Genomic DNA, 26,600 nt, shown 5'->3' on the forward strand with positions numbered 1-26,600 from the left:
CATTATCCAATGCCCAGTCTAGCTCTTCAGCTGAAATTGGGGCATTGAAATTGAGTCTGTGCATCTGTAGTAGTCCAATACTCTAAAACAGGCTAATGGATAAGGATAAGGCTAAATGGACCAGAAGATATTCATTTAATAAGTAATAAGAATAGTTAATTTATTAATTGAGATGAATAGATTCTGTTTAAACATGTATCTGTTGTAACCATCCTTAACCACTTATAATTTAACATATTTCTTCAATAAGAGTGAAATGTTTATTTAATGAATCCTGTCAACCTCTCACTCACAGCCTCTGCCTTCTCTAAAAATATTGGCAGGGTGGATGCATCAGTCACTACCGACTGGTTATAGCTGAATCTTCAGTTTTGATTGGTGTTTATGATAAATTAAATGTTTATACTGTACTGTGGGTACAGTTTTCTACATCCCAATACAGATTAACCACTTATCTTTACTACACTGTAAATTCAGTTTGCTGTACAAATGAAACACAAAGAAAACTATGATGTCAACCCACTGGCATGGCAGCACTTTTTACAGTTTACTTGGCCTACCTCAATGCATTACTCAGGATTTCAGAGAGAGCTAGCAGCTGCCACGTCAGCTCAAGTAAATCCATTTGCAATGTTCAGGCGTCTCCCTGTATTATTTTCTGTCCATGCTTGAATTGATAGTCTGTCACACCCACAGAAATACTGCCTGTACAAATCCTAACTGGAAACATGGTCTCTGAGCTTAGAAAAAGGGTGAAGTCAATCCTTGAAAAATCTGGACAAAGAAAATCAACAATGCAAGATTTTAATTTAGTAAACACAATTTATCAGACTGTGCAAATAATACAGCAGTGGGTTAAAACACATTTTAAATAATTTTCCTCGGCAGTTATTGTTAGTGGACTAACCAGATTATCATGTTGGTGGGTTCTGGTTACATCTATCCACTTTCACCAAGTTCAGATCAAGTTCTGGCTGCACGGCAGGCTTCACGTGACTGCTTCATTACTGCTTATATTGCTGTCCTAGAAATCTTTAAAATTAGTTTGTAGTAATTGAATCAGTCATATTTTATGGCCTCTAAAGATGGCCCTGGAGACCTGTCATCGTTAACCATATTACTATAATCCAAATGAAATGCTGTGAATCTGGGCCTCTTGGGTTCGTTTGGGGTCTAGGTCTTCATGCAGTCATCAGATTTTGGATTATGGACCACCTTTAAATAAGTTTGGCATATTATTTTCTTTCCTAGAATTCATTGCTGTGTATATACTTTTCTCTATAGAAATGGCAGCAGAGACTCGTGGATAATGTCATCCTTAGTTACTGCAGAAACATAATTTTGAGGACGTGACATTTGCGAACTCTAGACATGGCAAAAAATATATAGACAATTTGCATTGCCAGGGCTGTGTACTCACTGTGCCAAGTTGGTCTGGTCTGAAGCTCTTGGATTTACTGGATTTAGTTTGGTTGGTGCAGCGTAGTTTGAGAAGATGTGTAGAAGAACAGAATAGGTGAGTTAACGGAGCATCACCTCACTTTATAACTTCCCTGTGAATGTCAATGTTCCATGTGACCTCCACCATTGCAGCTGGTTGGTCAGCCTGATCTTGTTGAACAGTCATAAAAGGCCTGAGGTCAGGATGGAATACCAAAGTGAAGTGGAGAGCCAGAACAAAAACCCACATCTGCTGCTCTTCCTCATCTCTATTTTCTGTCTCTCTCTCACCTACTGTATCAGTGTGCTATCTATGGAAACTGACTGTCTCTCTTTACTGCTCTCCATTTTTTCCTTCTTTTTTTTTTTTTATGTCCATCTGTTTGTCTCTTTCTCTGACATTGGCTCATCCATCTGTCCAAACTATTAAAAACACATCACTCTCTCCCCCTCTTTTTGTTGTAGTTTTATCCATCATTTCTTTGATATTCCCCACCTCCCTTAACTTCTCTTGCTGTCATGCTTTCCATTTTTGCATGGCACACACATAGTTAACAGGAGAAGATTTACCACTTGAATTGACCCGCACTATTAGGCTGAATTAGAAAATCAGCTGGCTGATGAGCCAAGTAAGCTGATTTTCAATTTTGGTGACTGTTGTTAGCAGATTTCTAGTTAACTTAGTGAAATTGAAACTCCCTTTCCCGGTTTACTTTTGAATGTTCCCACCGATCTCAAATGAAAATGAGGGCTGGTATATGCACTGTCATATCCCCCCCCCCCCCCCCCCCCTTGGAATATGACAGTGATGAATGAGGCAATAGCAGGAACCACATTTCTTTCACTAATAGAATGGCGCACAGCAAGCATCATTAGGATTTGGACAGCAGTGTGTTATGACATTGCATTTCTCTGTGTAAAGTGAAATGATAGATCAGCAGTGGATTACACAGGAGGCATTTCATTCCAATATGATGCTATTTTTACGCTTCAATACCCATAGAAGTTTGACTCGTCTCATTGAGTTACACACATTTTAGTCCTTTGCCGTCTCTGCCTCTGACGTCCAACTAATTATCAAATGAGGACCCTTTTATTTTCTCTGTGTGGTTGTTGCAGCTTGGTTTAAGGTCTCAAAGCAGGGACTAGTGTTTTTTTCAAGGCTGTGCTCCAGAGGTAGGTTGTTGTTGTTTGCTACATCCCTGTATCCATATACAGTAGTGAGACTTAACAGGCCTCAGAAAAGGTTCATGTTACTGCAGAACCTGCTGTGACTGCAAATCCTGGATCAGTTTTAAGAGACTTATACTGACATACATGTTGTTAAAATGTCTCTTTATATTGGTGAATTGTTAACATGCCAGAGCACCATTGTAGGTTGCATAGCACTTGGCGGCTTTACAGACTATTCCTTTGAAATGGTCTAGTTCAGAAAGGTATTTACAGGAGTAAATAAACTGTTACTTGATTATAACACTTCCCTGACACCTCAATTTCCCAATTATAGCAGATTGAACAAGGCGTGGCAGGTCTATCTGTGCAGCGATTTTGTGTTTTCACAGAAAGCCTTATGGCAGATCTCCATCACATTTGAGTTCCTTAGGATGAAACCTTTTTATTAAATTAACCTCACAATCTTTCTTTTGGAAGAATCGCCTTTGATGACTGAATCTCCTTCCAGGTTTTGTCCCCTGATAGAAATTCTACTCCCGATGACATAATCTGGAAGGAAAAGCACCTCTACAAGGAGATAGTAAAAGTATGGAGGTGTCTAAGTATTTAGTTTAGAAAGTTGCAGTACTGTAGACATGTTGCAGGTTGGAAGGCAGACAGTGATATTAGCTTTAACTGTCAGGTGTATAGATTTATACTTCTGTATTTGTAAGATGAGTATGAATCTATGTGTTAAAGTGAGAATATTTAGTTTAGTTCCATCATAGTTTTCACGTCCTTTTTCCTGCTCTTTCTTTTGCTGCTGTGATGATGTGTTCACTGTGACCCTGTTTTTAGAAGTGTTTTAAAAATAAAGCTTTACTCACGTACTTACTGCTGATGCCTCTACACATTTCCCTGTAAGCCCTCCATCTATTTATCCATCCATCTTCACCAGCTGTCTCTCCCTCCATCCCTGTATGACACTCCATCTCTCCGTACATCAGCTGTCTCACACTCTGAAGGTGGGAAATAAATGAGTGGTGGGTGGAGTAGACTTTATTTCAGATTAGAATGGGGTACTGGCTGACTAGATGTAACTTTTCCTTTCAACATATCCCATTAGCTGTAATTAATCTTTTTTTTCTTTCAGCATTTGTCCTCTTTCATTTCATTGTCATCCTTTTTCATCTCTCTCCACATCTTTGCCTTCTCTCCCAATTTTCTTTCCACCACTGTCTCTGCAGTTGTCTCTCCAGTTGATTCTCTCTAATCCAGAATAACTTTGTGTAAAGCCTGAATCCTGAATCACACTTGTAATAATACCTGATAGGACTGTAGTTCACACATAAACACACTCATTTGCAGTTCTGCAACACTGCACCTCTGATTCAGGCACCCTACAGTATTCAACAGAATTTCCATCAGGGCTGTAACTATGCATTCATGTAATTCATTATGTTAATATGTTTATGTGGAATGCACTGTATATTGTTTGAAATCATCCGCAATTATGGCATTTCCCACTGCCAGGCATGCTGAAAAATGTGTCCAAGCACAGTTGTTTAGTGTGGGAGTCTCGTACAAGCATCTCAGACAAAGCATCCTGGTCATACACATAAGGCAGATGGCCGCCCACTGTGATCCTGGTTCTGCTGGAGGTTTCTTCCTATAAAGGGAGTTTTTCCTCTCCACTGTCTCCTGGTGCTGCTCAGTGGGGTTGTTGGGTTTTCTCTATAATGCTGTATACAGTTCTATTTTGCAAGGTCTTAAACCTTAAACACTGTGAAGTGCCTTGAGATGACGTCTGTTTTCATTTGGCGCTATACAAATGAAACTGAATTGAATATGCAGGAGCACTTGGAAGTCACCCAGTCACTTTCTGAATATTTACATGACCTTAAGCAAACTGTAGATGGCAGTGAAGTGTTTTTATTTTTTTGCATTAGTGTCTTGATGGATGAACGTTGATATTAGATGTTATCCTGGGCTCCTTGTGATCTCCTGGACTGTTACACACCTACTCTTGGTTGACACCTACTTTGTTGGTTGACCATTCATGGGAACATTGGTGTTGAATGTTCTGACTTAAGTTGGCAGATTGTGTTTTCTTGCTACCGTGACCAACTTTGAATATGGGTTTTAGCAGAGAGCTCCTTTGCCCTCATTGCAGTACTGTGTACTGCCACTGAATCTCTTAGTGGTATGCAGTACTGGACCGTACTAGCCTACTTTCACCCATGTCTACTAATTAAAATTACTTTGTAGGATTCAATTACCTTAGACAGCTGGTAACTAAAGCAACACACCCCTAAAACACAGGATAGTAAGTCACCCAGTACTTGAAGCAGTGTTACATATATTAATGTAATTAATAGGATATTTTTGATAAATGCATATTAATACATATAATGCATGTTGCATCCACACACCACTTGTGAAGCGTGTTAATACCAGTTTAATACTGTATATAAACCCTCTACAGACCACAGACTCACACACCTGTCATACCAACACAGCTCTCTGTCACACACATGGTCTTTCAATGCTTGTAAGGACACTGATATAATGCATTCCCTGACTCCTTAACCATTCAATGGAATGTGTTAAATGTGCTAAATGCAGCTTCTCAGAGCCCTTCAGGACTTTTTGGCCTGCCATTAATTATTTGAAGAGAGGTTTTTGTATGTTTTATTTTATGTTCTTTGTATGTTCTTTGAGTTGAGAAATGCACATCACTAATACTAATACTAATACTTTTTCTGTGATACCAAGCAGGTGGACTCCTGATACAAGTTCTTTTTTGCATCTTAAATCACAGAACTGTGTACAATAACAATCTGATTTTTACCAACTCATGCAGCCCTAGGTCGGCTTAAACGGTAAATGTCAAACAAGTTGCTCTGAGATGACTGTCAGTCTGTGTTTGCAGGACCGCATATGAAAGTGGACCTGATCTACTGAAATCTGCTTTGGTTTGTTCACACTTTACTGACTTACATAGAGGAAAAAAGTATTTTGGCCACTTCAGTTTTCCTGTGGACACATGGCCCAAGTGTTAACTCTCAAACAGCCCTTTGAAGTGGAGAGGACCAGCCAATCCTCAAACAACAATGGTATCAGACTAGAGTGTGTTCACACAACCATAGAAAGACACACACACAATACCTAGTGTATCCTAGAACAATGGGCCAATGCTATAAAACTATTTTAGCAGAACAACAGAGAGACGCCAAGGGAACCCTGAACTAGTCTCCTCAATCCCCTGCTGTCACTCAGAATGACCACACACATATACAGGTCGAGGATTCAGATCTTTATTTATCCTCTCCACATTTAATATATATCACTCTGACAGACATGCCATAGTTACCTACAGTGTACAATCTCTGTATGTCAAAAAACAGCCTAAACTTACAAAAGACTTTTTTTTGGCAACTACTTTCATAATTGAATATTTTAATAGTTTCACCACATCTTCTGTTTCTGTGTTTGGTTAAGTGAAAAACACATTTGACTGATTTGTCATCTTGGATGTGAAGTTACCCTAAGGGGCTAAGGAATGCATTATGTCAGTGAGTGTCCTCACAAGTATAGCAGGACAAACGTGTGTGTCTAGAGCTTGGTGAGCAGCTGTTGCACCCTGTGACTGAACAACTGCAGGGTATCGATCAGGAGATTAAAAACTAGTCGGACCATGAAAAATGACCTTGGCAAGTAAAATGAGGCATCTTGGCCTCTCACTCACTCACACTGAGACAGTTACTATGGGTTACATTCCACTGAGGCTCCACAGCAAAGCTCCACAATCCTCCTGGAACCTCTGCACAAACACAGACATACATTAAAACACACATAGTCTATAGGTTCTGCAGGGAAAGACACCATCTGTTCTTATGGAAACATGTTGGAACAATGAATTATATTCATAGGTCAGACATGGTTACATAGATACAAACACTCCCACTGCAGACAGCAGGATGAACTGAGGACAATAAACTATTTATATACCACTGTACTCCCACAGTGTTTACTGATGTTTCTGTGTATGTAGTTTTATATATCAAATTAAATTTTCAATTCAGTTTTATTTGTATAGCGCCAATTTACAACAGAAGTTATCTCAAGGCACTTTACAGTGTTTAAGGTTTAAGACCTTATAGAGAATAATTATACAAAAAATGATATAGAAAACCCAACAATCCCATTTGAGCAAGCTTTAGGCAACAGTGGAGAGGAAAAACTCCCTTTAGAGGAAGAAACCTCCAGCAGAACCAGGCTCATAGTGGGCGGCCATCTGCCTCGACCAGTTGGGGTGAGTGGAAAGAGAAGAGAGAAAAGAACAGCAGGCAATAAAGACAACAACAAGCAGCAAGAACATTGGACAGGTGAACTGGATTCTGGAGATGTACAGCTCCAGGCCGAGGATACCTGCAGAGGAGAACAGAGAGAGGGAGACAGAGAGGAGGAAACAAAACTAAAAGAGAGAGAAGACACAAAGTTAATGACATGAAATGGTAGAATTTGAATAGATAGAGGAGAAAGGAGAGAGGAGAGGAGCTCAGTGTATCAGTAGAGGTCCCCCAGCAGAATAACCTATATCAGCATAACTAAGAGATGGTTCAGAGTCACCTGATCCATCTCTAACTATAAGATTTATAAAAAAGGAAAGTTTGAAGTCTAGTCTTAAATGTAGAGGGGGTGTTTTCTGTGTTTTCTGCTCTCTTAGTCTAGTTTTACTGCCACAGGTCTTTGTGCCAATGCAGTTTGTCTAATATCAGTGGACCACAATTGAGCAGTGCAGACACAGTTAGGTTAGGTAATCAGTGTGTTGATCCAAGAGAGAACTGAGAACTCTCAGCTTCAGAGCACAGGGAACTGAATGTGGTTGGTAGTTTGATTCCCAGCTCCTGCTGTCGTATGTTCAAGTGTCCTTTGGCATGACACAGAACAACACAGTTGCTCTGTAAGTGTGTTTCATTTACAATCTACACAGATCAGCCACAACATTAAAACCTGTCTACTCTGAAGGTTCTAAAATGAACTTGATAGGTGGACTTTTATTGTGTAGCTGGTTGCAGAATGTTTTTCTGCTGCTGGGTAAAGGAGTTTAATTACACACCTTATTCTTTGAAACATCAACACTGTTTTAGCAGCTATGACCTTATATGTGTTACTATTATGGTTACAATTATTATTATTATTATTATTATTACTTTTCCACCTGCCTATCAATTAAATTAATTGTTAGCACATTGTACTTATGCCATATATCTGTTCAGCTGTCTTCAGGTCCCCTTTGGAACCCTTTTTAAAAAATTATTTATAGGCTTGAAGTTAGTTTTCCATGGGTCTGTTGTAGGATCGAGGCCAAACGTTTGAAGACGTCTAGTTTGTACATTTAGGTTTGTGCCTGCACTCTGAACTCAGTCTTGTACTGTATAGTTGCACATTGAGTTTCAGGTGCACAGTCTTACTTCAACAAGCTGTGAAGCAGATAAATTACCTGTATTGTGTACACACTGGTGGATTTGGGACAGTTTTAATATGTTGTCAGATGTTCTAACCAGTCGTTTGGCGAATTGATTCTTTCAGTTTTTCTCTGATCCGTGCGTCTTAGCAGAAGGTGAATTTGTACCAGAAATGTCTGCTTTGTTCAAATTTTGGAACAACTGTTCTAGCTGATAATCAACAATGGACCTAAAAAATTACATTTACTAAAGTAGAATTGTTGTGTACTTAAACATATTGTTTACATATATTTATTGTCAAGTATTTTAAATCACTGCAATTTAAATGAGCAACCCTGTGCTGGGAAACATTTTATCCTGGTATTAACCAGTAAGTTGAATGACTTTGGTTCACAGGATTTTAGAAGTAAATTGTGTGTTTGTGTAAATCTAGCTCGCTAGTTAAACTTAAGCTGCATCCAAACCGTTTATTTGATCTCAGACCTGAGGAGTTCAACATTTTAATTTAACCTTATCTTTCCTGTTTGTTTAGTAGGTAAGTTAACTTAAAGAAGCAATGGTAAAGCGTTGTTTTTATGCGTTTTCATTTCTGATCTGAAGATGACGTGGTAGCTGTCGCATAAATTATAATGTCTGATTTCTTCCAAGATATTTAGTATGTTGTTAATGCACACTTCACTTGTGCTGTTTGAAAAAGTTTGTTGTTAATTTGGTTTTTTACTTGCTTAACTCCTTTTTTAGCCAGCTAGCTGTCTACAATGCTGCACCCCTACTATAGTATGTTTCATACTACTGTCATATTCTTTGTACAACATGGTATAATCATATAATGTACCATGTACTATGGAGCAGTATGAAGTGTTATCAATGATACACTATGACATACATAGTATATCATGCTATACTATGACCTACTTTTTTACCCTGTAACATACTGTTATGTAGTAGAAGATGCCACACTAAATACTGAGCTACTAAAATATAATGGGCTCCAGTATGTTGCAATACTGCAATTTACCATGCCAAGACATACTATATCTGAAATTCTTTCTATATAATACACATTGAACTACCATTGTATTACATTTTTCCATGACCTACTACACTAAGTCACATTATACTAAACTCTGACTTACTGTACTTCGACCCACAGTACTGTACTGTAACATAGAAATACTACAACCTACTGCACAAACATTGTATTACAAACATACTGTATGTAACTTAAAAAAAAAAAAATCCAACAGTCAACATTTTATTAATTATCAAAACGTGTTTTTCCTTTTATCATTTTCCTGCCATTCTTTAACAACCTGGACAAAATACAGTATATCTTTGTCATAAGAAAAGTAATCATCAGAAAATGAATCCTCACAAACGTCACATCTGAGCTCATTTTCTATTTTATACGCTGTTTTTATGATTCTTGAGCTCACACAAATTAAAACAACTCTATTATTAGTAAGGACTTCCGTTATAATCCTCAATATTTCTGTAAAAAAAAACAAAAAAAAAAAAAACTTTTTGAATATTTTCAAAAAACCCCAAACTGTGAACATGGCCATAGCCACTTGACTGCACATTTTAAATTTGAAGTGTTAAATAAATGTTGCTAAACCCCAAGAATTTACACTGCAGAATGTCTCAAATTCATTAACAAGTGGGAAAACTCACTGTTTGTTCTTCGTAGTAGGTAGTACATATATTTGAAAATGTGTAGTCTTCATTATACCGTCCTTCTCCCTACCATTTGTGCCCACATGTTCTATAGGTAAACGGTAAAAGTTATTTTCTGTTTATGAAGTTACAAAGTATTGCTGGAAGTAGCTCTCTTACAATCCAGTGTCTGTACTGAGCTAGTTACAGTCTATAAATACAATCACCATTAACCTGGATAATATTATATTTCACTAGATTTACAATTAATTTCTAAAAACAGGCTCAACTGACTTTACATTCACACAGAGAGCTTACTGAAATAATTAATCCTTAGCAAATGAACACATTTTTCTATTTACATTTCCTAACTGAAGTGAGATTACAAACTAACACAAAAGTTATTTTAGTTTTTGAAGAAACTTGCAGTGTAAGAATAGTTCATATTTAAGATGTAATCTAGAATATTGGGATCAATTACACTGCAGAATTAGTTTACTAGAACTACAAAAAACACATTATACTGCAGCTTGAAGCTTTACAGCTCCATCACAAGTCTTCACATTTCATTTCCACTGTGGCCCACCACCCGAAGGTACTAACAAAAGGTTCAACGTCTATCTGTAAAAATGCTAAAAATAAGAACCAACGACCAGAATCCACTCCCAGTACCTGTAGAGAGAAGAATCAGAACCAACTGGCACAAACATGTCCTGTAGTCTAAGCTGGGCTGGAGCTAATCTGAACAAATGTCAGAGGTGCTACTAAGTGTTTGCTAACAGACCACAAGCTTAGCACTAAATTAGCTGATAGATCCCCCCTAATATGACTTTGCATTATTAAATATGTGTACTTTTCACTCTTATTGTCTTAAATAATCAGAAAGTTATACCGTGCACTCATCTTTTAGATTTCACAGCAACATATATAAATGAAACTTAGCTAAGATGCTAACAGGTCTTTTATTTTTACACAATAAAGTCACTGTCAATCAAACACAAAATGGTAAAAGGAAAAAACAAATCTCTTTTGGCTTTAGTGAGAAGCGTCATTTTGTAGCTGTGTTCTAGTGTTGTTTATTTTTAATGAATTTGTTTATTAAGGATTTTCTCCTTTTCACAGTCCATCAGTCCAGCTGTATGGTTTCCAGGGGTCTTGTAGTGGATTTTACATGTCTGATCACTTCTATGTTTTGTAGATCTGGTGGTTCCCTCCTGCTGCACTTGGGGGCATTGCTGCGCTGGCTCCTGCCTGAACGTCTGCGAATCCCATCCTCTGCCTCCTCTTCCTCTGCTCTGTCATCTACAGGAAAACAGGAAGTACAGTAAGTTCAATCTCTGGAAGTTTTCATGCACCTGCAGGTAAATGAACTTCTGACAGTAGAGCCTTAGGTTAAACTTTATTTTCTTGAAAATAGCCACTATAACAATATAATTCTCATGAAGGTTGTGCAGGTCTGATCCACAGCAGCAGGGAGTTCTGTCCATTTTCTGACTCTTTTCCAGAGCAAAGTCGAAGTTGACCCAGATGTCCCACTCACCACCTTAATGTGGAGGAGGGGTTTAAGTGTCCCGGTGTTCCTGAGAGCTGTCTTCTCACAGGGAAAAATGGTCCTGGGGAGGAGCTGGACCAAAAGTGAATTGAAAAACCCTGATGGAACAATCCTTTGGTTTGGAGTCACCTCGCCCTCATAACCGGGGCCGCCTCCTCGAGCCAGACCTGGAAGGTGAGTGTCTGGTCTGGTCAGCATGGATCAGTCACCCTGTGGGCTGAGTCCTTTTTTTCTCTTTCACCATCGATGTGAATGTAAACTACCAGCTTAGAACATTCTAATTGTTTGTGTTTGTATCTGTCACTTAGATGAAGATCAGATAAAACGAGGTCATTACAAAGAGTTCACTAACTTTTTATTGCTACTTGCTATTAGAAGCTAAACCTCACTGTGTTTTATTACCTGCTCTTTCAGTTCATTCAGCTGAGATGTGAGAGTCGTCACCACCTTCATGGTTGATGCCAGTTTGTCCTGTAACATTCTCATCTCGTTCTGCTCCCCGTCTCCGTCGGTTACCACCAGAGACATCGCCTGCATCCGTGGAAACCAGTCCAGGTTGTTGTTCTGAAAGAGAAGATGACGTGTAGGTGTGTGTGTTCTTTCCATTTAATAATAGTAATAATAATAATAATGTCTACTTTATTCATCCCCAGTTCGTTTTGGACAGCTGCCAGACTGAGTCGGCGCAACTACGGGGTTTCAGCGTCTTGCCCAAGGACACCTCAGCTAGTAGCCAGGAGGAACTGGGAATCGAACCACTGACCCTGGGGTCTGTAGGCGACTGCTCTACCACCTGAGCTACTGCCGCCCCTTTACAGGATTTAAAGCAGTCACGTTCACGGGCCTAGATTTTGTACCTTCATCATGTGTGCAACATAGCTCTCAGGTCCAGTGTAGTCTGTTTTGTTTTTCTCACGCAGCAGTACGATGAAGTACAGGTAGTTCCAGATGTTGTGCTCCAGGTTGATGTGCTCTTCAAATGACACCGTCTTATTGTCAAACTTATCTCTCTCAAGACCTGTAACGACACAACACCACACGTCTGAATACTCCTCACCTCTGAAGCTCGGTAGCGAGTGTCTTTGCTTCAGCACATTTCTACTCACCACAGATAAAACAGGTGGTTTTCAGAACCTCTTCTTTCTTCTGTTTCTCGCTCCTCAGGTCGGCAAATGTGTCGATAATGACCCCGAAGATCAAGTTGAGGACGATGATGATGACGATGAAGTAGAACAGCAGGTCATACACCACCCGGGCGGGGAACAACGGCTCCTACGCACACACAGATACAGGTAAATGTACTGGGCAGTAGTAGAGGCAGAAATACACATGGTTTTTATCAGCAACTATCAAAGTTAAATGGCTCCTTCTTCAACTATACATATTTTATTGCACAATTATCACAAACACTGTACAGAGGAAGCAGTGTTTACTACATCTGGTGCTCTGTGGTTCAGTCGGTAACATATTGTAGTAAATCATTAGATGGCGTTACATTAGGGTGGCCTGCCTCCCTCACTCCTTTTATTCTTACACTGCCTCGGCCTGGTATCTCACTTGTACGTCGCCCTAGATGAGTCTGCTAAATGACTAAATGTGAGTGTAACGTATCTCTGGCTGTTTATTGTTCACCAGGTTTTCTGCAGTTGTCAGTCCAGCACATCTGGACCAAATAACTTCTGCTGAGTCATTAATGAATGAGAGAGAATTTCTATAAATACTTGAATTAAAAAACAAACAAACCCAAAACTCCTTACGTTCTTTGATGGTTTGCGGAGAACATCTCCCACTCCTCCCCCGTTCCTTAGTCCATGGTTCAGCACAGTAACAATACACATCAACAGGGTGTCACACGCTCGCTCTGTGTTTGGCTCCTCTGAAAAAAGTTTCAAGAACACCCACTATTAGTTTTTAGGTACTGTAACCTCAGCTTCTGAGTATAATACCGTTTGTTTGAGCTGTGTTTATGTGATATGTGTCTTTATTTTCTGTCAATACTTTCAAAGAAGCATTTTAAGTGCAGACAAAACATAAAAGACCAGAATCATGTCAGTTTGTGTGATGCACTAATTAAAATGTGGCTGATCTGAGTTACTAACTCACTGTTACCTTCCTCTTCAGCAACAGCGTTAGTCTCCGGGGTGCAGCTGACTCCGTCTGCAGAGCATGACTTGAGGAAATCCTCAGAGGCTTCACCCTGCTGAGGAGCTGAACAACGAAACACAGTCACCGACAGACCAGTAAAGACTGGATTTAAACCAGTGTCCTCAAATCTGTACTGAATCACTTCACCAGTGAGTCTGTTTAATGACTTTGATTTTCTATTGTTCTGGTTGTTACTAGTTTTTTAATTTATAGTTCTTTCACTGTTCTGTTCTTTGCCTGGTTTGTTGGAACCAAATTAGTTGTCAACGATGGGGCGGCTTCAGCTGTAGCTATATATTTAGGGCACCTGTTGGGCTGCAGCCTCACCCCTTCTGTTCAGCAGTAACTCAAATTAAAGTTTGTCTAAACGAGTTCTGTTTTATCTTTTGCATTCTTTGTAGCCAGTGAAGTTTGTTTCTTAAAGGAAAAGTTTGACTATTAAAACTGGACTTTACACAAATTTGATGTGGACAAATGTGGGTTTATAAATCTCTACACTCATACATCGCAGATGAAAATGTTTGTCTGCAGATTAAAACACTGATTTTCTCTGCAGCATGAAAAACATTGAAGTTTCTCATGGTGCAGAACATCATCACCTTCATGACGGTCTGCTAGATTAGTTTTAGACTGCTGTGCTATATTATTACAAGTTTACAGCTCATGAGGAACTCCACTCAGCAGACCAGTTTAACCAGATTAACTCAAAATTGTCTCTCTACTTACTAACCAAGACATAAAATGCATAGTTCAGTGTTGAGGAGGTAAATGTGTGAATTCACCTGCAGCGATCTGCAGCAACGGGTCGACCTCCATGATGAAGTCCTCCTTCAGGCAGAGGAAACCAACGATGGAGAAAAGGTAGACGAGAATGAGAGCGAGCAGCGCCGTCAGCAGGATGGAGCGACCGTTACGAGTCACACTCTTTATCACGTTAAACAGCGTCTCCTCTCGGTAGATCAAGTCAAACAGCTGCACACAAACAGATTTAACGGGTAAACCATTTATTTCCATTGTGAACTGAAAAACAAACGGGACTGATTCATGGATAGCTGTTTACCAGGATGCTGTAAAAGAGCTCGTGGACGAACAGTCCCAGGGTGGAGGTCAGGACGTAAGCCAGGTGGTACAGGAACTCCACATCCATCACCATGGCTTTGTATCCCATAATAAACGTCCCGTTGTTCCCCACAAAACTCACTACAAACACCACCTTATTGAGCAGCTGCAGATCAACAGAAAGAAAACCAATAATGAATGAAAGTTAACCCAACACTTAAAACTACAGTCAAACTCCTTTTTGTGGCCTAAGAAGACACTCTGAACATTAAGAACAGGACATGGGTGACGTGTTTCTTACGTTGAGCGATCCCAACAATATGAGAGTGTTGCCAATGCCAAAGTGATAGATGGACCTGAGGATCAGAGCCAGAGTGAGCGGCTGGAGGCCGTAACGCTGAGAGAACAAGCCCAGCACCGAGAGGCCGGTCAGGATCCAGAACAGCATCAACAACAGAGAGTCATCGATTGCTCCTACAGACGGGGGAGGACAGTGTAATTAAGCTGAACACAACATCTCATAATAGACTTTTATGGCTCATGGCACGTCCAGCTCAGCTGCTGCTGCCAAGAGAAGAACTTTCAGGACAAACCTTTAGCTAATGTTTACACTACTTTACCTATGAATAAAAGTCCCTCGCTGCCAAAAATAAGACATTTAATTAAACTGAAATTCCATTTGATTCATAAAGTGTGTTCACTGTTAGAAATTCAGTTTAATGGCGTCGTTCTCTGTGGTTTTGAAAGTTTTCCTCTGACAGACACCTAAACAGAACACTGCCACATCAGTAAGGAACCTGGTTATAAAAATAACTAAAATATATTCTATTCAAATAAAGTGTGAAGTTTAATTATCTAAAGGCAGACAGGGACACATCTTAACAACAAGCAAGTTGTTTTTGTTTGAGTATTACTAGGTCTAGTACTGGTAGTAGTAGTAGTAGTACTGGTAGTAGTAATATATCCAGTTGTACCTTGTCCTGAGTTGTAGGGGTAGAAGAATGCAATGATGAGGTTGATGAAGACAGCAAGGTTAAAGGAGATGGTTCCCCACAGAGTCATCCTCCTGGAGAACCAGTACAACACTGGCATACCTGAAACACACACACAGTTCACTGAGTTTAACAGACTGTTTTTTGGAGCTAAGAGTAATAATATCAAAGTCAATACTGTGCAGACACATAGTGTAAAAAGATGTTACCTAAACACAGATCAGTAACCATGGCAACAGCACTAAACAGCATGGCTGTATGTAATTTCTGTACAGATCAATTCTACTAAAAGTAGATTAAGATAAACAAAAATCAACATTTAACGTTTTAGTTCAAATGACATTTTAAATGATGGAGAACCTGAGTTACTCTTTGTGTTGAGTGTGTGTTTTCTTACTCCTCAGCTTCTTCTGCCACTCCATCTCTCCGTGCAGGAAGGAGGTCTGTTCAAAGAAGTGTGTGACCTTTGACCCCTGCTCGTCCTGCTCGGTGGTGTTGAAGACTCTGAACTTTGACTCCTCGGTCAGAAACTCACAGATGGGGTGAACAGGAAACACAATTTGCTCCATGCTGCGATCCTCACGCACAATCTGGACACACACAAATGACATCACTGAACTAAAACCGCACCAAACTAACTCAACAGGATATGAAGGTTCTAAAATCATTATACATGCACTGCGTCTAAGTACTCCACAGATACAGTACTAGTATTAGTACCTCTATCTGAGCAGTCAGCTGCTCATAGTACTCCAGTGGGTCCTGTTCCACCACGGCCGCTGGTACCGAGGACTTTAACATCTGGGACAGAGGACGGTTGTTCAAGTTGAGCTGCAGACATACAAACTACTGTTAGACTACTGCAGTACTGCTCTGACATTAGTGCATTAATCTCACTGAGATGGCTGGATGTTCACCATGGAGGAGATCCCATCTTCTCCCTCTTTACTGTTCTTTTGAGGTTTCAGGAGGTTCTGCAGGACTTTGTTGTGTCTGGCCAACTGAAAGCAAAAACACAGGACAAAATCTCATTACTACTAGTTTACATTGGTAAAACTACAAAAGGTGAAGACAAATGGTATCGGTCAGTGTTTTACTACAGTTTACCGCTTGGATTAATACTAAGTACTGTACTGATGCGTACTTCTTACTGCTCATTTTAATTACTACTGTACTTGGTTAGTTTGATCTAGTTTCATGTTTGTAGTGTCCTGTGAGAACCACACATCACTAAAACACGTAAGGAACATTTAATACTTAATAAAAAAATTAAATAAGCTTCAAAGTCTGATTTGATGATTCACAGTTATCACTGCACAGCTCGTAATCTGAAAAATATCTATGGTTATCAGACAAAAGTACAATACTTCTCTACTCAAGCACAGTCCAGGTACCTTGAACTTGCACTGAAGTGCAGTACTTGAGTAAAGGTACTTAGTTACATCCCTGGTGATCAGAGATAGCTCAGAATGCTGAATGAGAGCAGACTGTGACCTCCTGTCAGCCAACAGCAGAGGAATCCAGGCAGCCAATCAGAGCTTGTATTAAATCACCTGTTGAGCCAGGATGTAGATGTTGTGTCCCACCTCCTGAGGAGAAACCTCGGCCCCCTCACACTCACTGTCCTGTTGGTAGGCCCTCTTTATCACCTCCACCTGCACACACAGATTATATACTTCAACACAGAAGCACATAAATAACAGAGCAGAGCCTGTTGAACAGAGAGAACAACAAACTGATGGAGGGGGTTGAGGGATGTCCTCACCAGCTCTCGAGGTCGCAGGTTGAACAGGATCCTCTCTGCGTTCTCGCTGTCATGACGACTCTCCATCAGAGCCAACAGCAGCTTGGAGGCGTTGTCCTGGCAACAGTAGATATAACAACAGCAGTCAAACGTCAGGACCGAAACCAGCAGAAGGATCACACATGAACAGTCTCCACATCGGATCCACAAACCTCAGGCCTTCATCTGCTGTTGTATCGAGAACAGATAAAACCATCGGTCCAACGGTTTCATCGTTGAGAAACGTTCACATCAGGCTTAAACCTAAACCAGGGCCTAAACTAAAACTAAACTAAAGTGCTTTATGAAGAATCAATCAGGTATTCTGAATGAATGAAATCAAGTGTATGCTGTGAACCACAACACCTACTTACTGTACTTTATACAGTACAGCCGTGCTTCAGAGTAAAGAACTCTAAGAACTCACCTTCACATCTCATATCATAATATCACAAATGAATCATTCAGGAAACTGCTGAAGACATTTCTACACAGTAGTGAGATAAAAGTAAATTATACATTTTAGGTTTGTTTGTTTTTTATTTCAGTCACCATGGTAACTTGACCAGCTGATCTCAGATCTGTGTAGATCTGTTTTAATAAGGTTTGTTTGCATAGTGACATCTTAATGTACCTTTAGCTGCAGCACCATCTCCATTCGGTAACGACACAGTGGACTGATGTCGTTCAAGATCAGAGCTGTGATGATGTCGATGCCGTTCGACTCATGTGTCACTATACACGTCTGCAAAACACACACGTAGAATGTATCTACAAAAAATCCATCCAACCACCTCTGTAACTCATTAATGTCATTTCTTGACGACTGCTCACCTGGTTCTCCTGGCAGGGGCCCTGGCAGTACTCTGTCAGCGTCTCCAGGGTCTGGATGATCAGGTGGACGTTTGATTCATTGATGTAGAGGCCTAACAGGCCCAGACCTCCAGTGGTGCTTCCACACATGATGTCCAGGAACTGAAGAGTCTCACACACCAGGTTGTAGTTGGTCTTATTGTTCTGACATCGCAGGAAGTTCTGGAAGCACAAACACAGGCTTCATTTCTTTCACTACACTGTGTTTTCTGGTTCTACAATACAGTCAGTACGACAGAGCGTTTGTTCAAAAGATCGTTCAATAAGATTATCTGTCTGCTAAAAGAGCAACTGATTTCTGGACCATATGTTTCTACAATCCCACTGGTTCTGATCGATTGTTGACTGATGTTCCGCAGATGGATACACCGTTAATCAAGATTAAAAGAAACCGGTACTGCATGCAACTCTTCCTAAAAGCCTAACCTTCTTATTATCTGCATAAAGGTTAGACCAACAACAAACAGTTTATTTATACTTTCAGTCTGACTCCAGCTCTAAACATAACACACAGTCAGAATTAAAACTGTAGTCGCGGTTGTTTATTAGCTGCTGCTAACCAACCTGGAGGTTTTGGTGTTTATTGGTTAGTAAAAACTAACCTGCAAGTCAAGGTTGTGGTTTTCACAGAGCAGCTGTAGGAACCTCAGGATGGGCTTCATGATGGTAACAGCTGGCCCCATCTCCATCTCCACCTCCCTCTGCTCTGCTACTGGTTGAGATGGGATTGCAGAGGCACCTGCTACTGGGGCGATGGACTGACCTTGGACCAATAACGGATGCCCCCCTGAACCAGGAAATACCAGTGTTGCAGGACCTCCTTTAAAATAAGAGTTTCAGTATTTATTTGTCACCCCCCCCCCACCCCGCCGTTTGTCACACAGGTAAACACACAGTATAAGAAAACAGATCGCACATTGTGGTCAATGTCCCAGCTCTGTTCTCATTGTTCTCTAAATATTCAAACATTTCCTTCTCAGATTAAGACAGTTTTTGGAAATCACAACTTTTCCCTTAAAATATTCAAACTATGAACTTTTTTGTTAGAAGTGATACTAAAACTCTAGTGAAACTCTAAACATTGTATAGTATAATTTAATTGGTTAAGTTAACACAGTTTTATAGTGTACACCAATCGAAATTTGAAAATAAGACACTGAAGTGTTTGCACTGTGGTGTCAAAGTCACACAATCAAATCACAGATATAAAGTACACACACACACACTATATATATATAAAATTAATGTCTCACCGGTCTCCAGCTCCTTCTCGTTGGCCTTGTGTGTCATCTCTCCAACATTAACAGACACTGTAGCTTTTATATCGGTCTGAGCTTCTTTCATCCTGTCGTTAAGAACCTTGAAGAACTTTTCCGACTTGTTGTCACCCATCATCAGTTTATAGAACGAGTTCTGCAGGAGACAGGATGTTCACGGATCAGGTTCACTTACAGAGCTTTCTCAATCTGTCTGATGACGTGAAAGACACACAGAATATGAGACTATGTGGGGTTTGTTTTAATTTTTTTTGTTACCTGTATCTCCGTGTTTCCTCCTTCCAGGAGACAGATGGCCAGCTGGATACTCTCCTGGAAGATCTTGTCGTTCTTAGTGCTCATCACCAAATCTGTGAACAGCTTCGTTGCTCCTTCTCTGTCCAGGCGACACTGAACCGCTGCCACTGCCACCCAGTCCCGCTCCTGCTCTGCACCTGACGCACACACACAAATACTTCATCCACCAACTACAGTTCTGTGTACAGGCCTGAAATATGGACACCTTCTCTGGTTTTCAGGAGTAAAGAAAACACCTTCTTTCTTCTTTTGTCTGCAATATATTCAGGAAGACTATTTTCCTGGAGAGAGACATCTTTCACAAAGTGCAATAATATTGAATTAAAACTGTGAAAAGGTCTGTGGTGACTTTAATGTCAGTATGAAACAATTTACCTGCAGCTCCAAGTTCAGCCAGGTTGTCCTTTTGGTTGTTTTTCTTGTTTGGAAACAAGTAGTTCTGCAGTAAAACTTTCCGCAGTGAAATTCCCTGAAACAACACAGAACAAAGACAAAGTCACTTCACTATGAGTTCACATGTTAAAGTCACTGTTTGTTGAATTCTTAAGGAGCAGGACTGCTTTCAGATTATTGCAACACGTTTTTATTTGTACAATTCTGGTGAAAATATGAGTAATATGTGTGTAAATGTTCAGTCATGACAGATAAATAGAGACATATTGAATGTTTATTTTTTTTAATTCATCATCTGAGGTGTCTACATTAATTTGGGGAAAGCTGGTAAGTAAACACGGAGCTCTAAATATCAAGATTCTGGTGACACGTGTTTATTTACATTTAAGTGAAAGTAATTTTTTAACAAGCTGTGCAGAACATTTGAGTTGACTTTTTGTTCCTTTTTAAGTTGTCAGATAAAAGGTTAGGACTGCTGAAATAAATGTCACATAAAATAAGTACAGCCCTTATTTCTAAATAAGTAATCATGTGCAGCAGGTTAATCCCTTTGGATTAGAGCATCATTGATGAATTACACCTACGTTCACATTTTTCTTGTATTGTTTATAATTCATTAACACATTAAAATAACTGAAATTAAAAAAACAACAACAAGCATCACAGAGCTTTTTCAAATGAGGTGCAACACTTCGATACTTATGCCTAAAGTCAACATGATGATATCTGCAATATTAACATGTTTCAAAGCTGTTCAACTTGTTGGAGGTCACTAACAAAGATGCTCCTCAGACCATCACTGACCTCGACACACTCGACTCAACTTGTTATCTGGGTACTGAGCCCATTGAAGAGTCACAGACTGTAGGCCTTGGAGCATGTCTGAGCCAGTACTGCTCTCATAGAGGGGTGCAGAAGCAATGTGCACAGCTCTGCCAGATATTTGTTCCACGGTTTGTGATTTTGATCAAGCTGATTAGTACGTTTTGCAGCTTCACATAAACTGTATTGTGATAATTATTATAACCTGAGCCGCTGTGCAGAGCATAAGAAAAGATAAAGGAACATAGTGAAATCGACAGATTGAGGACTGACGGACAACAAGAAAGTCACAACCTCTGGATTTTAAGTGTTTTCTCAGAAACACTAAAAGCAATAATTAAATAATAATTCAACAACAAAAATAAAGAAGTAAATATGTTTAGGATAGACATTAGTATTATTGTGTAACTGACCTTCTCGTCGAAGTCCAGAGTCCTGATCAGCATCTCCTGCAGTGTTCTCAGAACTTTGATACATAACTTTTCCTCTGCAGACATCAAAGCCTTGGTGTGTTGGATCAACCTAAACACACACACACAAACACAATTGCAAAATCTATTATCATCCCCATCATCACTCCCAGGTTCATCATTCACTGTAGAGAACCTGGAGAACCTGAACCTACTTGGAGATGAATCCTCCGGACTCGCAGCGCTGTCGGGCGTCGGTTCCCTCCAGAAACAGCAGCTCCGGCTGATGGAGGACGTCCACCAACACCGACAGCTCGGCGTTCACCAGCGGCTTCAGACGCTCCTCCAGAGTGTTAATGATGTCCTGTTAACATCATTAACACTCAGTTAGTGCCTGACTGAATTGTTTTATTTATACTGTATGGATGATCAGCACATTTCTTTGTGTTTTTGTTTTTTTTGTCTGTGACTCACTGGCTGCATGAGATGACCAGAAAATTTGTACTAAACTAGTTCAATAACAGTAAAACTAAATATAATACAAAGATGAGTTGCTACCTTTGCTAACAGGGATACAAATGAATAAATATAAAAATGACTAAAAACTGAAATAGAACCTTGGTCTATATCACAAAATAAGTTTACAAATACAGTGGGAGTTATCTGGTGTCCATCCTGTACCTGTAGTTTCTCTATGATGTTCTTGTAGTCCCACGGATTGCTGGGAGCCATGGTTCTGGTGCTTCGGGAAGAGGATTTGTAGTTTGCGCTGGAGCGAGACTGAGAGTGACTCAAAGTGATCTGATCTGGTCTGATCTGATTCTCGAGTTCCAAAGGAAGAGATATGGAACGACTCTTGGCTAAACGCAGACAGAGGGGCATTTTAATATTGACAGCGGAGAGAGGAATCTTCTAAATGCAGAATAAAGACAGTTTCTGCGAGGGGAGCGAGGTGTGTGGGTTACCTGTCAAAGCAAGGGTCCTGATGCAGGTCTCCACCTGTCCTTTGTGCTGCTGCTGCAGCCAGGGACAGTCCTGCAGTCTGATAGACGACTGCAGCAGCTGAGTTACAATGGTGTGATGAGTCTGATAAAGCGAGAGACACGACGATCAGACCTCAACTAGACATGAAGTGCACACAGGGAAACGTGGCATCAGCCGCTGGTTTACTGGTTTACTGGTTTACTGGAGCCCTGCAGCCCCCTGCAGCCCTGCAGCCCCCTGCAGCCCCCGGAGCCCTGCAGCCCCCTGCAGCCCCCGGAGCCTTAGACCCCACGGTGTGGGGGTGCATCCTGGGGCAGTGAGTCGTTTTCCCGTTAACGTTGTCTTGCTCTGTTTTCAGATGGCCAACCTAACCCCAACCTTACACTAACTGTGTTGTCTCTACCTCACGTTACCAGCCCGAGCTGTGGACACTCACCGTCACCGTTTGGAGAGGGCGCCATCTTTTCCCCTTCAGGACTTCCGGGCTAACGTTAGCTTAATAAAAACAGACGGACCTCACTTCAGCTACTTGCTAAATCTTAAATACCGATTTGTGTTTGCTAAACGTTTGCTCAAGAAAACTAAAGTTAAACTCTTGCAGCAAAAACAATACGGTCTTATTAAGTTAGCTAGTGCTGCTAAATACACAGACTTCATACTAACGTTAGCTTAGCTAACTTAGCTAACCTATGCTAACAGCAGGTTCACTCTCAATATCGTTAAACGGAGGGAGAATTTAATTAACAACCTCATTGTTATTGTTATGACGCTGTATTATAACATATAACCTATAATATGTGTTTGAAAACTGTTCAATATAAGAGCAAACAGACACAAAAAAACTAAAATCCGACTAAGTGTCGGTTCACGATCTGGAGCTAAAAGCTAAAAGCTAACGAGTTGTTACCTGTCAATCATACCAGACATCTGTGTTTTAGATGACCTAAAATCTTAATAAGACAATAATGTCCAGAATTAACACAGGTTCACTTATTAAAGGACCAGTGAAAAATAAAAAATCTAATAAAATAACTGACTTTATTTTTCTATGAAGACACTTAATTCATTAATCGGCGGCCGACAGGGGAATGACACTTAAAGTTCTGCAAAGACTAAACTGTGAATATTCATCAAATAAATAAAAAGAATAATAACAACTTGCACATTTGAATAAAGAAGTCAATGGAACAGAATAAAGACATAAATCCACATATTTACGCAGGATGTTCGTGTTGCCGACCTGCAGAGAGGTGCTGTTCTCAGAGAAAGGGGAGCTGAAGAAGGCAGTGATGGTGTCAAAGACCACGTTGATGATGTATTTCTCCAAGATGGGATCAGAAAGACGCTGCTCTCGTTTATTACAAACCTGCAGGAGAAAAAAACCAAATGAAACACAGGAAAACAACTGTGTGTGTGAGTGCAGGCTGGTCATTCATCCCATCATCACTACAGTGTTGAGGATACCAGGGCCATGTCCACTGTGAAGTCTTCAAACAGGTTCCAGATGTGGTTGGACGTGTAGATTTCCTTCATCTCCACCTCTGTGTCCACATAGCAGTGATTCACAAAGTTTACATAGGCGATCTTCACCTGGACCAACACACACACAGGCAGAGAGGAGGTGGGTTTTAGATAAAACCGAGATTTAGAACTGTCACACATACTGTAAATAGCGTGCCGAGCTAAAACAATGAGCTCGCACACGCTCAGAAACACACTCCGTACCTCGGTGATGCAGTCGTCATGTGTCACCACTCGGACCACGTCCTCCAGAGGCAGCAGCGACGTACACTTGATCTCGGTGTACACATTTTTGCCCTCTGCACAGGCTGCCAGCAGCTCCACCAGAGAGATGTGATACCTGCAGAGAGGAGGAGGGAATGTTTTCAGCAGCCACAGTTTGGACAGGTGCTGCATGGTTTTGTGATAGATTATGTTGTTTTCACTCTCTGTAATCAGTTTGTTAGTTACACCAAGATCAAACTAATGCAGCCTAATTCAGAAACTCTGCAATAACTCCTCCTTCATGAAGGTGATAATGAAGAGTTTCACAGAGTTAATTCAACTGTCCAGTCACTGTGGAGCATTTAGTTGTACTGAGTTAAACAAAGAGGAGTTTCTCTAAGCTTCTTCTGAGAAGAGGACATAAGACAAAATCAACAACTGAAGTGTGAATTTCAGCCTTCAGAGACGTGAGCTGGGCTGGACTTGACTTGTGCCTTGTTTTCAGGTGAAGATGTGATCCTTCAGCATTTACTGGATTTACTGCCACTGCCAGATCTCCACTTCTCCAAAGGAGGTGTGATACAGCGGAGATGGGTTTTACATTAGGTCTCATTAATTACTAAGAGGTGGGGGTCCCTTATTCTTTTACCACATATCCTTACTATGGTTACCTGAGTGGGCTGTTCTCACTGACTCCCTCCCTGCTCTCCGCCATCAGCTCCAACATGACGCCGAATGAGGCCTTATCATTGTAGAAGACGACGACGTCCTCACCTGCATTAGTTAACTACAGAGAAGTTAAAGAAACACACATTAATACGGCAACATGCAAACACTCTGAAGGATTTGGACATTTTTGTTCGTCCTCACCTCGGTCATGATCATGTCCTGACACTTCTTCACATACTTGCCCTCAGCCTTGATGATGGTGTGGAGGAAGTTGAGGTACTGGACGTGGCGGCCGTGTGTGGCCAGACAGTGGATGAAGTGCTGCAGGACGCTCTCAGAGATCTCGCTGCACAGCTGGTAGTTATTACTGAAGATGTGCGTCACTGTCTCTGCTTCCAACAGCTACAGACAGAGGAGGAAACTTAACTTCTGTCTTTTTCTAAATGTTTCACACAACGGCTTCTGCTATTTCTTTCTTCATTATTTGAATCAGTGGTCACTTATAAAAGCAGTGTACCCCAGGGTTGAGGAAGAGATTGAGGTTCTTGTGCAGCAAAGCCTGGTTCTCCTGGTTGCCCATACAGAACTTCTGCAGGAACAGATGAGTGTACCTGATGATCTCCTGCATCTTCACATCATGCTGCAGAGAGACACACGTGAGTAGAGGTAACAGTAGTAGTATTAGTTTTCTCTTATTGTGCATGTGTTTTTTTATGAATGAAAAAAGATACAACAGTCAAAAAAACTGAGTGAATCAATCTGTCCTGTGAAAACGAGTCCTTTACCTTTATTTTGGCAGTAAGCAGACTTACCTGATCATAGGACACCTGCAGCAGGTCCAGCATGACTTTATGAGCTCCCATGTTCTTCAACAATCTCTGCTGCTTCTTCCAAACTCCACTGCTGCACATTTTGTTCAACCTCTCCAGGATCTACAGAGGACGACAGTGGACAGTGTGAAGTAGAGTCAAATTACTGTACTTATTAGAGAGCTTGAATTAAGCTACTCACTACTGTAACCTGGAGAAAAAGAAGAAAGTTTCCTTGACACCTTTTGAATAGAAGTGAATTAGAGTCTGGATTCAGCACCTGCTGACCGTGGCATCACCCTTTAACATACTTCAAAACAACTTGCAGGAGCACAGATGGACACATGTTCTCACCTCTTTGACTTTCTGGTAGTTCTCGTTTCCCTTCTCCTTCCTGGGCGATGCATCCTCTGGTGCCCCCTATAGGATGCAGAGAGAGATATCAGGATATGTCGCGCTCTCTGGTTGTGGTGCTACATTCAAATTAAAACAATTAAAACATTAAAATCACAAAGCAATGCTCTAATGCTCCAAAACATCCATTGACAACAGATGAGAACATAACTCATGTGTTGGCACACATAAGACCTTCTTACAGACATGTTCAGACGAAATCTACATCCTGAGGAGTCTGGTGGATCCTTGCAGCTTCACAGATACAGAAAGTTATTGGACCTTCACTTATACTGAATTGATCTGAGCTTACAAATGAGGCTGTGTTCATTTTAATGTTCAATCCACAAGCTGAGGGATTCTACATTTTGGTCCTGAAACTCCACGATGACGGTCATGGCTTTGCTCCCCACCTCTCCTTTCTCCTTGTCTTTCTTGTCCTTCTTCCCATCTCCTCCTCCTGAGCCCTTCTTCTCCACCCACAGTTCTGATTTCTCCACCAGCGTCCGGAGGCGATCCAGATCAGCCTTGATCAGCTTGTAGTTCTCCACATCCTGAGCTGAGATCAGCAACTGGACCTGCAGACAAACAGCAACATGTTGGAGGATTAACACGGATGTCACGCTCAGGGCGGGTCATCAATCTGTGCTGTGTAGTCATAATGTAGACATAAATTATTATTATTATTATTATTATTA

At 40.7% G+C, this 26,600-nt stretch overlaps 1 protein-coding gene across 5 annotated transcripts in view; it reads right to left on the reverse strand.

Annotated features, from left to right (window-relative positions):
• Positions 1 to 9,304: 9,304 nt before the first annotated feature.
• itpr3 (inositol 1,4,5-trisphosphate receptor, type 3) overlaps positions 9,305 to 26,600 on the reverse strand; it is a 54,597-nt gene continuing 37,301 nt past the window's right edge. For 2 of the 5 annotated variants that reach the window (XM_026368155.1, XM_026368154.1), the window contains 34 exons: positions 26,316 to 26,480; positions 25,864 to 25,929; positions 25,513 to 25,632; positions 25,218 to 25,340; positions 24,902 to 25,102; positions 24,703 to 24,818; positions 24,032 to 24,167; positions 23,771 to 23,896; positions 23,547 to 23,672; positions 22,288 to 22,408; positions 22,004 to 22,182; positions 21,538 to 21,686; positions 21,326 to 21,434; positions 20,073 to 20,166; positions 19,659 to 19,834; positions 19,377 to 19,536; positions 18,726 to 18,943; positions 18,085 to 18,285; positions 17,885 to 17,995; positions 17,233 to 17,328; positions 17,021 to 17,122; positions 16,385 to 16,468; positions 16,188 to 16,298; positions 15,865 to 16,057; positions 15,450 to 15,569; positions 14,777 to 14,949; positions 14,477 to 14,641; positions 14,199 to 14,388; positions 13,375 to 13,479; positions 13,029 to 13,147; positions 12,378 to 12,543; positions 12,129 to 12,289; positions 11,674 to 11,835; positions 9,305 to 11,021 (listed from right to left, as the gene is read on the reverse strand). In XM_026368155.1, coding sequence (XP_026223940.1) covers positions 10,905 to 11,021; positions 11,674 to 11,835; positions 12,129 to 12,289; positions 12,378 to 12,543; positions 13,029 to 13,147; positions 13,375 to 13,479; positions 14,199 to 14,388; positions 14,477 to 14,641; positions 14,777 to 14,949; positions 15,450 to 15,569; positions 15,865 to 16,057; positions 16,188 to 16,298; positions 16,385 to 16,468; positions 17,021 to 17,122; positions 17,233 to 17,328; positions 17,885 to 17,995; positions 18,085 to 18,285; positions 18,726 to 18,943; positions 19,377 to 19,536; positions 19,659 to 19,834; positions 20,073 to 20,166; positions 21,326 to 21,434; positions 21,538 to 21,686; positions 22,004 to 22,182; positions 22,288 to 22,408; positions 23,547 to 23,672; positions 23,771 to 23,896; positions 24,032 to 24,167; positions 24,703 to 24,818; positions 24,902 to 25,102; positions 25,218 to 25,340; positions 25,513 to 25,632; positions 25,864 to 25,929; positions 26,316 to 26,480 — 4,761 coding nt within the window. In that variant the 3' untranslated portion in view covers positions 9,305 to 10,904. The remainder of the gene's footprint in view (positions 11,022 to 11,673; positions 11,836 to 12,128; positions 12,290 to 12,377; positions 12,544 to 13,028; positions 13,148 to 13,374; positions 13,480 to 14,198; positions 14,389 to 14,476; positions 14,642 to 14,776; positions 14,950 to 15,449; positions 15,570 to 15,864; positions 16,058 to 16,187; positions 16,299 to 16,384; positions 16,469 to 17,020; positions 17,123 to 17,232; positions 17,329 to 17,884; positions 17,996 to 18,084; positions 18,286 to 18,725; positions 18,944 to 19,376; positions 19,537 to 19,658; positions 19,835 to 20,072; positions 20,167 to 21,325; positions 21,435 to 21,537; positions 21,687 to 22,003; positions 22,183 to 22,287; positions 22,409 to 23,546; positions 23,673 to 23,770; positions 23,897 to 24,031; positions 24,168 to 24,702; positions 24,819 to 24,901; positions 25,103 to 25,217; positions 25,341 to 25,512; positions 25,633 to 25,863; positions 25,930 to 26,315; positions 26,481 to 26,600) is intronic. The other 3 variants (XM_026368159.1, XM_026368158.1, XM_026368156.1) reach the window with 3 other exon arrangements.

The sequence above is a fragment of the Anabas testudineus genome, chromosome 7 (assembly GCF_900324465.2).
Source record: "Anabas testudineus chromosome 7, fAnaTes1.2, whole genome shotgun sequence".
Taxonomy (NCBI): Eukaryota; Metazoa; Chordata; class Actinopteri; order Anabantiformes; family Anabantidae; genus Anabas; species Anabas testudineus.